A 13882-nucleotide genomic window follows, 5' to 3' on the forward strand; every position below is an offset into this window, starting at 1 on the left:
AAAATCATAACTAATTTAAACAGAAATTAGAGAAAGAACAGGTCCTAATAAAAAAATGGTAACTAATAAAAAAATATTTCTACGGGTAATAGGCATATGCCTTACCTATAGGTTAGTATCTACTGAATGATGATCCCAGTTATTCTAGCTCGCTTTTTTAGACATAAATATTTGAATTTTGTACAGCCCAAAAAAAAATAACTGTCATACGGACAACAACCATTTGCCGCATTAGGCATGACTTGTGAAAGAAGTTTTGTATGTATGTATTCGTATACTAATACCTTCTACAGACCAGTTTTTATTATTATTAAAATAAGTTTGAATTTGTTCGGATTTGAATTCCGTAGCTCGGCTATAACGTTCAAAAAAGTAAAACTATGATGATACGATGTCCCTCGTGTATGATGAGCATACTGGTACATCATAGTCGAGGTTAAGATTGGTTTTGGCCTTGAATAGGTAAGTATTGGGATACTTTCTACATTCTGGGGAATGAAAGGGCTAGTGCCGGTGTAATAGCTTCATAAATAAAAACTATAAAAAGATATAGATACCCTCGCCTGCGGCGGAAATGCAAGTATTGTGGCTGAATACGCTGCCGGCATGTAGGTACCTACGTACTATGGATGGATGTGGATATAATACATTTAATTATGACTTCTACTACATTATAGTTTCGTTTACCCATTACCCAGGGACTATCTGACTGTAGGCTGTCTTACTTTGGGACTAAGTTGAACTGTATACATCCCCCAATATTTATTTATTTAAAAATGGTGTAGCGTAGGCATGGTTTGACCAAATCTCCTTGGGAAAGTATAAGTTGTACATATATGTAGTGTGAGAAGTAGATAATAATATATCACTCACCTTCAAGCTTCATGCCGACATCCAGACATTTCTGAAATCGGCAAAAGGGACAGCGTTTCCTCTGTGTCTTGTCTATGTGACATGCTCGTTCTGCGACGCATGTGTACACCTTCTTATTTTGTACGGTCCGCTTGAAAAATCCTTTACATGATTCGCATGTAAGCAGGCCGTAGTGGTATCCACTGACTTTGTCCCCGCATACGGGACACAGTTCCTCGATGACATCCTTGGTGTCGGTCTGGTCGCAAACCGCGCCGGTAGCCGGCAGGTAGGCTCCGGCCTCGCCTCCGGCGCCTGTGGGAAACAGATAAGAGGGATCCAGATTGGCGTAGCCGAAAGACTGCTGCTCCGGCCCACACTGGTACGCGGCGCCTTGTGGCACATACTGTTGGGAAGTTCCCGAAGGCCCACCGCCCGAACCCGAGCCTTCGGGTCCCGGGCTCAGATCGAACGGGGACATGTTGAGGGACATGAGGCCTGTCTGCTGGTCCATCGTCATACTCGGCCGCGCGTGGCGGCTGTTTATTGCAAATCCTACAGGCGTTCAACCGCAACAACGTTTACACAGTCACCGAGTTCACTAGCGGTCTAGCCGCAACACTATCTGCCGTTTGCGGGCTGCACCTGTTCGAACACTATAGGAAGAGGCACGTTAATCCAGCACATGTTGTCCTACGCGAGTATGGTCGAAAGTCCTATTGGCGCCGGGCGCCGGTATGCGTTGTAACCGTTCGTAAGTTTAAAGGCGCGCGCGCTCAATTACGATCGTCGCAAGTGTAAGTACAGACGGCGACACGCGTACCACTTTGTGGACGTCTCGCGATCGACTGGCAGCCGGCGACAACGTCGCGCGTGCCGGCGCCTCCCGCATGCGCGCCCCGCCGCCACCCGCGAGCCCCCGCCCGCTCGCACAATGGAAAACGATTAGGAGCCCATGTAATAAGTGAAAGTGAGTCGGTGACCCACTTTCCCGCGATCCAGGTCTATGTTAGTGCGCGTTCGCGCGGTTGCGCCACCAGGCGGGCGGGGAGGGGCGCGGGGAGCGGCCCACTGACCCAGTTGCGCGCGGTGCCGCAGCAGGGCAGGGTTGCTGCGAGCGAGCTTGTGTTTATGTTCGCATCGTAATCGCTCTCGCTTGCAGCATGTCTTACTGAAAAGCATCGGCGCCGACGCAAACTGCCCTTCCCAGCTTCACATGCTGGAAGGACCCGATCACGATTAATGGGACACCTACATAACTATGAACAAAAAACTTGGTTTTATGTACCTTCCTATTTATTTAGTTAATATCTAATATTCAAAAAACATCGACACAAGACGTAGTTCATGACGAGTACGAGTACGTAGACTACAGTCATACCATGCAGAGCTGACAGCGATTTTAGTACACTACACCGGCGGGCGGTGTCGAAAATCGCTGTCAATTTAGCTTGGTGACGACTTCAGGTATATAAAATGTCTAGTTTGCTTTTCAACGACCATATGTAAGTAGCGACAGTCCGTCTGCGTGATGACTCTGACATTTATTAAAATCATTACGATCTGTAGAAACAGAAACGTAATAGATAGGCAACTAAAGATATTGCACAGAAGTTATTAATGCTATTTTTTTATAATTATGTGGGCACTTATAAGTACCTATAATATTAAGTAGGAAGATACTAAATGTACACATAAGCGATCATCTACCTACATACCTACAACTAAGAGGTATTAGGCGGTTTGGTACAATACAACCAAACTTTATTGATTTATCATAAAAGACATTTATATAGTATTCTACGCAACTGGCATTTAAAAGAGGTCAAAAAAGGAGTGGCGTGGGTAACAATTTGAGGCGAAACCGAAAATTGTTAGTATTGTTAGTAAAGATAAAGAGTAAAGACGCTACAAGTATTAATTTTTTTGACTCCGTGTAAACACCGTTGCATACAATACTTTTTCTACGACCATGCACTTCGTTTTTAATAGTTTTCTATAATAACTTTAGTGAAATTAATACTGTTTTATCAAACTTGCAATGAAATGTTGTAATTACGTACTTCAAATTAGGTAGGGAAGTACTACGTATCATAGTAATTTCCCCACCTGCAATGCTCGAGTCATATGTTTCTAAACGTCAAATTCTGACACAACGCCACAGAATAAAATAATACTTACAACAACGCCGTCAGCAGAACAAAAAAAACCGGTCAAGTGTGAGTCGGACTCGCTCACCGAGGATTCCGTACAAACTTTCAATAGTTGAATCATCAAAATGTTATTCATAGAACTACAGATTTGACTAAATCCCTCAAGACTCAATTTCCCACATAAGTAATATTTTAATATACAATTTTATTGTTAGACAACGTCCAAATAAAATCAAGACTATTCGACTTCAATAGTTTAAAACGACTTACGACATGTCGTAAGGACGCTCCTGAACTTGAACCGACCTCATTATATCAGGAAAAACGCGATGTAGGAAATGAGCGTTCAACTTACAGCGACATCTATCGGCAAGTTGAGTAAATTAATGTGCGTGAGCTAGTATGGAAAATGATTTTTATGGAATAATTGATTATTGCGTAAACCGATTTTAACCATTTTGCCTCTATTTGAAAGCAGGTAATTTTATTATTATTTTGTTAAAAAATACAGGTACAATAAACACCCGCAAGGGTGTTGAAATTGAACATGTAAATCTGAAAGGTTTTTTATAAATTACAAAAAAAAATTTCAAGATACGTTTACGATTTTATTTTTCCTGTAATATTCATTATAATAGCCATGTTTGGTGAAAATTTCATAAATTTATGTTGGTAAACTTCGGAGTTAAGGGAGGGGGAATGGTATATTTTTACCTTTTTGTTCATAATTCTTTTTTTTTCTACAACAAAAAAATTATAAAAAATAGTTTTGATATGTACAATTTGAGCTCTTTCTAACGATACCCCACTTGACCTACTTACTTGACATTTACTATTTGTATAGTTAATTTTGTTAAATTTTGTAGAGGTTAACAATATTCATGTTCATAACTATTTCAAGTCGATAGCATAAGTAGATCTCGAGATATTTAGAAATGTGACAGACGGACAGAGTCGCACCATAAGGGTTCCTTTTGTACCTTTTTGGTACGAAACCCTAAAAACATGCAAAACAGTTTACACCGTCTGGTGAAGCCCCCTATTAATTTCTACTCTTTTTTTTCAGACTATAATGCGGTAAATATTACCGGTTAAAACGTTACCTCAAACAGAATTAAAAAAAAGTTTAAGCGCGGAAAATAAATAAAAATATATGTTTGCTCGGATTTATCAAATATTTTATCAAGAGCTTTTTCAAATTTCAAAACAGGGCGCTCCTAGGCAAAAGCCATTGAACGGTTTAGCCGTTCATTAAATAGCCCAAATCACATGCCTACCACTTGACTTGCTTTCCCATTCATTTGACTTAGCTGTAGGAAGTGGTTTCCCTTACGCGATTATATGAGTGTAGGAAGGGGTTTCCCTTTCGCGGTCACTTGAATGTAGGAAGGGGCTTCCCTTTCTTTCAATAAGCTTTTGGAACGGCTCAATTGTTTATTGGATAGCCGACAAGCCTTGCTTAGCTTTAGGAACGGGTTTAACTTTGCTTTCCTAACCTTGAGATCTATAAACCTCTTCCTACAGCTAAGTCAAATTAATGGGAAAGCTATTTAAGTGATAGGCAAGTGATTTGGGCTATTTAATGAATGGCTAAGCCGTTCAATGGCTTTTTGTCTGGAACGGCTTTGGTTAGCAAAGTCGAACGAAATACCCTTTCAAAAACCCTCGAAGGTTATACGGGACCGGTACCTGTTTCAAAATGAGTTCGGACAAAAGTGATGCGGATGTAGATTTAAAGTGTAGACACCTCCGGAATTGCGATCGGAGGCAGAAGTAGACATGAGTAACTTACTGCCCCCAAAATCCAAAATAAATTTTCAAGGTAATTTTTTTTGCCTATTTCATTGCAAGTTTAAGAAAAACACTATACATTCCTCGCTGTGAAAAGGGCTTACAGGGTTCGTATCACTATCCTAGGATATACCTACTCAGCCTGTAAGCCCTTTTTTCCCGGCGTCTGTCTGACGTAATGAACTATTCCTGTAATTATTTTGACGCAAAGGTTTGCACTACCAGCGCCCGTGCCAGCTCCCCAAAGCCAGCCCCCGCCGGCTAGCCGGCACCCACGCAGTAACGTTATAACAACGCGTTGCCATGGTTATGGAGCCAAACTACGTTAAAGTCTATAAAAGTTGACTGCGTGGGTGCCGGGGAGCCGGCGGGGCGGGGGCTGGCTTTGGGGAATAGACTTTTATGTAAGGTTTTAAGATTTATGCACGACCCTGTAAATAACGAATAGCAGTACGGGAGTAGAAAAAAGAAATAAATAAAGGAAGTGGAAGTAGGGAAAAGGTTTCCATCGGATGAAAATGCTATGGACTAAATTCACGTATTGTGATAATCATGACTACCTGTTTACTTCTGCCTACGTACATTCGGGCATCCCAGGATATTAAGATGCGGATGCGAAGTAGAAAACTACAGGTTCTTATAATTACTAATTTTACGGAGTAGGTACAAAATAATGTAATGAGCAAGTTGAGGAAGTTGGTCATCATAATCAGCATTTTTAATTACAGTTGTATTAAATAGTCGGAACGTCTGATCTATTTCTAAAGAGTTGAAGAGTGACAACGTAACCAAATAGGTAGAATGACAGACAAAAATGCGCGTTTGCGAAATTCAGTGTTCGTGGTCGACCTTCTGGAATATAAATTGTGGTCCATCCGAGTCTGGGTTGTTCCCACTAAGTAGGTACCACCTTTTCACCGTCAGTCACTGGTACGAGTAAAAGGGCTTTTTCCCCAGTATTTACCAATGAAATATTCTCCCACCCAGACTAATTTTCGCAGACTTCGCAGTGTTGAATTTAAACCTTTAATTCCATTGAGGTATAAAATTGGAATTTATATTATTCTGTTTCGGTCTGAACTCGGTCGTCAGTCACAGTTACATATTTTTAAATGATCGAACCTAAGGAAGTTTTAAAGGAAGGAATTTATTTGCAGGAAATAAATTTTATCGTCATTAATAGAAGCCCAAAAGTCCCAACTCAAGATTTGCCAGCGAGCAATGGAGCGCAGCATACTCGGAGTCCGCAGAATCGATCGGATAAGGAACACGGAGTTGCGCTCCAAAACAGGTATCGCAGATGTGGGTGTAAAGGCAGCCAAGCTCAAGTGGGATTGGGCAGGACACATCTGTCGGATGCCTCAAGACAGATGGGCCAAAATAGCGACCGAATGGGCACCACAAATTACCCGAGGCCGAGGTAGGCCAAAAATGAGACGGCGGAAAGACCTGGACTCATTTTGTGTCAATTGGCGGGAGCATGCAAAGAGCCGTGACGAGTGGCGGAAAACAGGGGAGGCCTTTGCCCAGCAGTGGAAACAATATAGGCTATAAAATAAAAAAATATATCGTCATAGGGAACAACAGATCGTGATCGCCCGCGACAAGATGCAATGCACTGGTAACCTCCGGGAATGCGTAGTTGCGTATATCTATCCAATACTCATACTCATACCACAGTTTCACCGGCCCGTCACAATTGACGCACCCATAAACCTTAGTCGTAGCTTTTATTTTTACATATTTATCGAACAGTTGTAGATAGAACAGCTGTATTTACAGCTTATGTGTGAAACTAACGATATTGAAATTGAATAAATATGGCAAAAATGGTGACAGGGGTAGGTGCGGCCAACCCTAGCTAGACTAGCTAAACTAAAGCTAAGGGCTGAGTATTCGAATTTGTTGCGTTATCAGATGATTGTCTCAGTAAAACCCATGTTCCTAAACTAGTTTTTATTACTAGATTTGGAGAACTGATTAACTTAAGGCCCGGTCTTATTATTCTTCATATTACTTATATATTCGTATTCATATTTCATATTAATTTATTAATAACATCATTCATATTACATGTCATTCATTATTATAATTATGCTTATAGTTATTACATAATTAGTATACTATGTATAGGTAGTGTACTACAATATCTGTACATTTAAAAATTCATTAAAACTATAAAATGTATGCTCGAGAAGCCATGTTTTTAGACGCCATGTCATAATATAATCTAAGTCTAGTTTCCGTCACATTCTTTTCCATTACTATTTTTGCCTTTGATTAAAGCATGTAACGGTACAATTTAGCTTTAGACCCCTCTTCAAGGATCGCGTTAATATAAAAAGTCACCATGTCGTCATTCAATTTATAAACGAAATTAAATATAACTATCGACGATCTTGACCCGGTTCGGACCAAAATTTAGCCAACGGGTCATGAACGAACGAAGTGACTGTCTACAATAACCTTGTAAAACACAGACATACAGACATGTTTGTAATGCAGATAAGCCTTTAATAGTTAAACTTGAGATATCAGATTATGTGATAGTTTATTAAAATTGAGGGCGCCCATGAAAAGACTGAAGAAACCACATTGTTACCTGTGGCAGTTATGGTTAATGACTCAATAAGTTTCGATTTCATAACCGTGACTTGAATATGGAATGAAAAAGCGACAGTGGAAGCGACATGCGCAAAGTATGTCATTTTCGCTATCACCCAGACGCCACGGCCTCCATCGAAAGTAAGAGTACTCGGAGCCGCACGCGCAGCTTTCTTTGCACGGCTGCGACGTCACACTTTCGCCACGCCCGGTGACGCGCGTTGATGTAATGGCTCGTAATACTCGTAATAGAGCAGTAATAGGTGTGCCCTGCCCACTCATGCGAACAGATTACACTCCAGCGCAGAAACTTGCCAGGTATCGGGATAAATCAAGATGGGTTAATGCGGCTTGTTAACATGATTTTTGAATTTTCTTGTTATTGTTTTTCGCCGATGATCAGTGACTTTACGGAGAATAAATAATAATAAATAAATATTGGGGATATCTTACACAGATCAACTTAGCCCCAAACTAAGCAAAGTTTGTACTATGGGTGCTAAGCGACGATATACATACTTAAATAGATAAATACATACTATATACATACAACACACAAATAAATGCCCTTACCGGGATTCGAACCCAGGACCGCGGCTTAGCAGGCAGGGTCACTACCGACTGAGCCAGACCGGTCGTCAGCTTTACGGAGAATATTATCGTCTGCGATAAATATAAAAAGTATAACCCCCGACGCAAAAACGACGGGGTGTTATAAATTTTACGTGTCTGTCTGTGGCATCGTAGCTCCCGAACGGATGAAGCGATTTAGATTTCGATTTAGAATTCGGTTCACTATGTCGCGGTGGGGGGTTTTTTACAAAATTTTAGTTTGTGGTTCGGTTATGTATGAAATTTCTTTACAGTTATCTCGAATTGCTCCGCACCTGAAGTGTGCTGGATGACCACGTTTCATTTCATGATTGAGAAAATATTATTTAGTCCTTACAGTACTAGTAAAGTATCATTATAATTGAAATATGATTTTCTATTGAAGTTAATTAGGCATATTAAGGTTAATGCGTAATAAAGAAATATTTCGGCATAAATAAACATAAGTATGTTTTGAAATATTTTACATTATTACGTGTTTATTCTCTATTATAACGCTGACTCGCCTAGTTTATTTTGCTGAAATTTTCTTCGGGTTCATACTTCAGTCAGCGATGTGTTAGTAAGTAGGTATGTAAAAAATCTGATAATTATACTTTTATCTAAATTCCTATACTGAATACGTATGGACTGGTAAAGTAGGACTCCTGAAACTGAGGAAGCATAATCGCTATCGAAACAGTATATTTATTGTTCATTCAGTGCAGTTGCACCTGTGTATCCACATTGAGCGGGGCGGCGCGGCGTCGGCGGGCCCAACCCTCTCGTTGAGCTGTGTCCGAGGGGTGTTTTTGGATTTCGGGTCAAGTGCAGTAGGCAATTGGGTCAGTGGGAAATCCCTCGTTTCCGTGATAGATATACAGGTCAAGGTTTTCTATGTACGGTATGAGGGGATTGAGGGGATAACATTCGTCTCTTATACAGATCTAGTGACAAAAATGGTATTCAAATGTTATACAATTTACTTTTAATCTAGTCAAAGAGTTCAAAATCAAATGGCCGAATAGCTAATCAGAGGTCAAATAAAGGCAGAAATTTAAAAGGTGACTGTTTTTATCGATAGCTGAAAATGTCGATAAAATTTAACGTTCCAACTCTATTGACGTTTGATTTTTGCCATGAGCAATTCCGCCCTCTGCAGATCAACTTGATCCCGTAGAGATCAAAATGGTGGTTATCGATAATGTTGTAGTGAATACTAATGAATATTATGTAAGCATCATCACTGATGATGCCTAATACAAATTTCAGTAGGAGGGGTCAATTCTCCTTACAAACGCATTCGACTATTTCCTCCCAGGTTTTGCATTGATTTTTTCAACACAGATGATTATTATTTTTATCTGTGTCGGACCGGTTTGATTTTTTTAATATTCTTATTTTTAAAGACGCTAGAGCCCATCAAAAATATCCAAATGCGGCCTTATTGATTACTAGCTTTTACCCGCGGCTTCGCCCGCGTAATAAAAATATTCTTATTGAATCGTTTACAAAAAATAAGATTTTCATTTGGATCCGTAGGTTTCTTTGTAGGTACTTCTGTCCGCGATTATTTCGATTAAGGTAAAGCGGGGCAATTCTCGATTGGGGGCCATTGTAACTGATCTATTTGCTGTACGGTCAGCCAAGAACCTTACACTGCTTTTTGGTTGACTGTACCTTACACATATTACTATTATTGTTTTAAGGGTGATTCTCTGTAAGGATGTTCAACAAAAATGGCAATGATTTTTTGAAATATTTATTAATTAAAAAGTATAATTTAATAAAACCCATTTGCCTTAATTAAATTATACAAACTATTTCTGATTTTATAAATAAATATTTTAAAAAATCATTGCCAGGGGACTGTTTGTTGAACATCCTTACAGAGAATCACCCTTAAATGAAATTCTTGCAATGATTATAGAATTGTTACACAGCGACCACAGCGTAGATAGTAGGTACGAATATGTATGTATTTTACCTATATAAATATTTATACTGGGGAAACTTCATACAACCCACATAGCCAGTATCTCGACGCTATGGTCGGTAGGGTAAAAAGTACTTTCTTGCATTATCGCTTACAATTTTTTCCATTTTGCTCATACTTATTGCAAACGTAAACATATAAAAGGTAAGCAAACAACGATCTTCTTACAGCACATTGAATATAATAGTTATCACGGATGCAGGATACTCGCCGATGCCTACTTAATAATCCCTTCCCGCTGAGCCACCTGCATTTTACACTGCCTAGATATCGATTGCCGACCGATTATTCCGACCCCAATCCCTATTCTTATTCCCGTCCCTATCTCTATCCTTGTCCTCGTCCCCGTCCCCGTCCCGTCCGTCCCTTCCCTATCCCTATCCCCGTCCCCGCCCCCTATTCCTACCCCTATTTCTATCCCTATCCCTATCTATAACTATCCCTATCCCTACCCCTATCCCTATCCCTATCTATACCTATCCTTATCCCTATCCCTGTCCCTGTTCCTGTCGCTGTCCCTGTCGCTGTCGCTGTCCCTGTCCCTGTCCCTGTCGCTGTCCCTGTCGCTGTCCCTGTCCCTGTCCCTGTCCGTGTCCCTGTCGATGTCCCTGTCCCTGTCCCTGTCCTTGCCCCTGTCAAATTATCATGCTAGGAGGTGAACTTTGAAAAATTCTTTCTTAGTGCTCCTCTTATGGCTATTTTGGATATTTTAACCCTATTGCACTACAACAGTAGGCCTAGCACATGATGGCCGCGGGAGTATGTCGCCGCGAGATAGATGCCACGTCTTCTTCTAACTGTATTAATGACATAAGGACGGGTAGTCTATCTCGCGGCGATATACTCCCGCGGCCATCATGTGCTAGGCTAACAGGGGAGAAAATTTCTTTTCCACCTAATTAGATTTTAAAATCGTTGTATTTATCGTAATCAGCGACCCGATAAACCATAAAAGCGATACCCATATTGTGTTTTTGACTTTACCCCCTTTGCACCCCTTTAGGGGTCAAATTTTCAAAAAACCTGAAACATGTATTTAGTCATATGTCTTTAGGAATCCTCCTGTGAAGCTTCGAATAAAATAGTCAAACTAATCTTGTTTCCCCATACCAACTTTGAACCCCCATTTAAATCCCTTAGGAGGCGAATTTTGAAAAATCCTTTCTTAGTGCTTCTCTACACTATATAAGGAACCTACGTGCCAAATTTGACATCTCTAGAATCAGCGGTTTCGGCGGTGCGTTGATATGTCAGTCAGTCAGTCAATATCTTCTTTTATATATGTTTTTGATATTTAAACCCCATTGCACCACAACAGGGGAGAAGGTATTTCACCACTTTTTTAAAACGTTGTATTTATCGTGATCAGCGACCCGATAAACCATAAAAACGATACCCATATTGATTTTTTGACTTTATCACCCCCTTTTCACCCTTTTAGGGGTTACATTTTCAAAAAACCTGAAACACGTATTCAGTCATATGTCTTAAGGAATTTTCCTGTGAAGTTTCGAATAAAATAGTCAAACTAATCTTGTTTCCCCATACAAACTTTGAACCCCCATTTGACCCCCTTAGGAGGGGAATTTTGCAAAATCCTTTCTTAGTGCTCCTCTACACTACATAAAGAACCTACGTGCCAAATTTGAAATCTCAAGGACCAGCGGTTTCGGCTGTGCGTTGATATGTCAGTCAGTCAGTCAGTCAGTCAGCTTCTTTTTAACCCCCGACGCAAAAACGAAGGGGTGTTATAAGTTTGACGTGTCTGTCTGTCTGTTTGTCTGTCTGTCTGTGGCACCGTAGCTCCCGAACGGATGAACCGATTTAGATTTAGCTTTTTTGTCTGAAAGCTGAGTTAGTCGGGAGTGTTCTTAGCCATGTTTCATGAAAATCGGTCCACTAGGTCGCGGTCGGGGGTTTTTTCAAAATTTTAATATATATTTAGATGGCGCACAACAAGGTGTGGTATTAAAATTGAAAAAAACTAAACGACACAGATTATTTAATTGTTATTCAGATTGTCAAATTTCGTTACGATTGATTAAGTTTTGAAGGAGGAAACAGTCGAGAGCGGAACCGCGATTGATTATACGAGTAGTATTTGATGCAACAGGATGTCAAAAAAGACGAGTAGCGAGGATAACAATTGTTATTAAGACGCCATGAGTATTTTTTGACTCAGTTAAACACCGTTGCATACAATACTTTTTCTACGACCATGCACTTAGTTTTTAATAGTTTTCTTAAATAACTTTCGTGAAATTCACACTGTCTCTTGTATTTTGACGCAAAGGTTTGCACTGTCAGCTCAGCTGCCCAAAGCCTTCCCGCGCACGCGCGCAGTATCGTTATAACAATGCGTTGCCATGGTTACAGAGCCAAACAATGCGTTTTCAGTTTTTACGATACTGCGCGCATGCGCGGAAAGCCGACGGACGCTGGCTTTGGGGAATAGACTTTTATGTAGGGTTTTAAAGATCTATGCACGACCCTGTAAATGACGAATAACAGTTCGGGAGTAGAAAAAGATTTTTTCGCAATATCTTTTAACCGAGTTGAATTTCAGTTAAATATAATAGTGTTATTAACTAGATTTATCGAAAAAAATTGTCCATTAAGAACAACTCAGTTAAAAGATATTGCGAAAATATCTTTAAAATCGAGGTTCCGCTCTCGACTGTTTCCTCCTTCAGAACTTTTTTTTTCTTTGAAAGCTGAGTTAGTCGGGAGTGTTCTTAGTCATGTTTCATGAAAATCGGTCCACTATGTCGGAAGTTTTTCAAAATTTTAATTTTGTTATTAAACTATATTACTATGTATTACTAAAGTAGCCGCTTACAAAAAAAATCAAGTAGGTTCGTTCGTAACTTAGTTAAAATAATATACCTACCTGTTCCTGCCTAAAGCCTATACTTTTTGACTAAAATGGCTGTGATGTGACATAAATTCCTAAAAATACCTGTTTATTTTATTTACAACCGTAAGCCAATAAATTGCAACTGGATTGCCTCATTTATTCTTGACCCTTGATGTTTTTGTGCAGAAAACCGCACAGAATTTTACTGGCCGTGGCTTGGAATATGATGAAATACGCAATACCCATCCGTTTACGTAGGTTAACTTACCTACCTTACAAGTCTTGTGTGTCTCATATTTTAGACTAAGGACAAAATTAAAGGTTTTGACGTTGTGATTGACTGATTTATTGCAATTTTATCACGAAAAAATAGGTATAAATGTAGATATTCAACTTATATATTGCCTAGAGTGCTGGTAAGCTGCTTATTTAAATACACTTATCTACAAACTTACATATTCTGTCAGCAGCAAAAAAAAATCGACGGCAGGTCTTTTTGTCTTCCGATTACCTAATAAATACTTAGTTGGAAAAACTGTCAAAAAGACAAGCCCCGATAAGAGAAAAAAGGCCAGGGCTGTCTCTCTCGAAATTATTATTGAACGATGTGGATAGATTCCTAAATTTGGGGCGAGTTGGGAATAAACTGACTTTCAAACCTCGAACTCGGTAACATTTTGTTTTGCAAAACGAAATAAGTGTTCCGGTCGTTTGTATTTTATGTATATTTTAAGCAATTCATAACTTTGATGATAAACAGGACAATCTTTAAAAAAAGTTTCCAAGGTACAGACTCGATTTTATTTTTCCTGTAATATTTAGCATAAAACCAATGTTTCGTAAAAGTTTCACAATTTTTCGTTGGTGTACTTCGTAGATACCGGGGGCGGAGGAGAACGGAAATAAGGAATAGTTTTGATATGCACAATTTGAGCTCTTTCTAACGATACCCCACTTGACCTATTAAGACGATACAGGAGGGGTCAATTCTCCATACAAACGCTCTCGACTCTTCCTGGTTTTTGAAGATAGAGCAAT

General features: G+C 39.7%; 1 protein-coding gene across 4 annotated transcripts in view; it reads right to left on the reverse strand.

The window, feature by feature from the left end:
- LOC125240563 (nuclear hormone receptor FTZ-F1) overlaps positions 1-13882 on the reverse strand; it is a 114483-nt gene that overhangs the window by 39460 nt on the left and 61141 nt on the right. For 2 of the 4 annotated variants that reach the window (XM_048148501.1, XM_048148499.1), the window contains exon 1: positions 874-1741. In XM_048148501.1, coding sequence (XP_048004458.1) covers positions 874-1372 — 499 coding nt within the window. In that variant the 5' untranslated portion in view covers positions 1373-1741. Of the gene's footprint in view, positions 1-873; positions 1743-13882 lie in introns of those variants that run through there. The other 2 variants (XM_048148498.1, XM_048148497.1) reach the window with 2 other exon arrangements.

This window comes from Leguminivora glycinivorella, chromosome Z (assembly GCF_023078275.1).
Source record: "Leguminivora glycinivorella isolate SPB_JAAS2020 chromosome Z, LegGlyc_1.1, whole genome shotgun sequence".
NCBI lineage: Eukaryota > Metazoa > Arthropoda > Insecta > Lepidoptera > Tortricidae > Leguminivora > Leguminivora glycinivorella.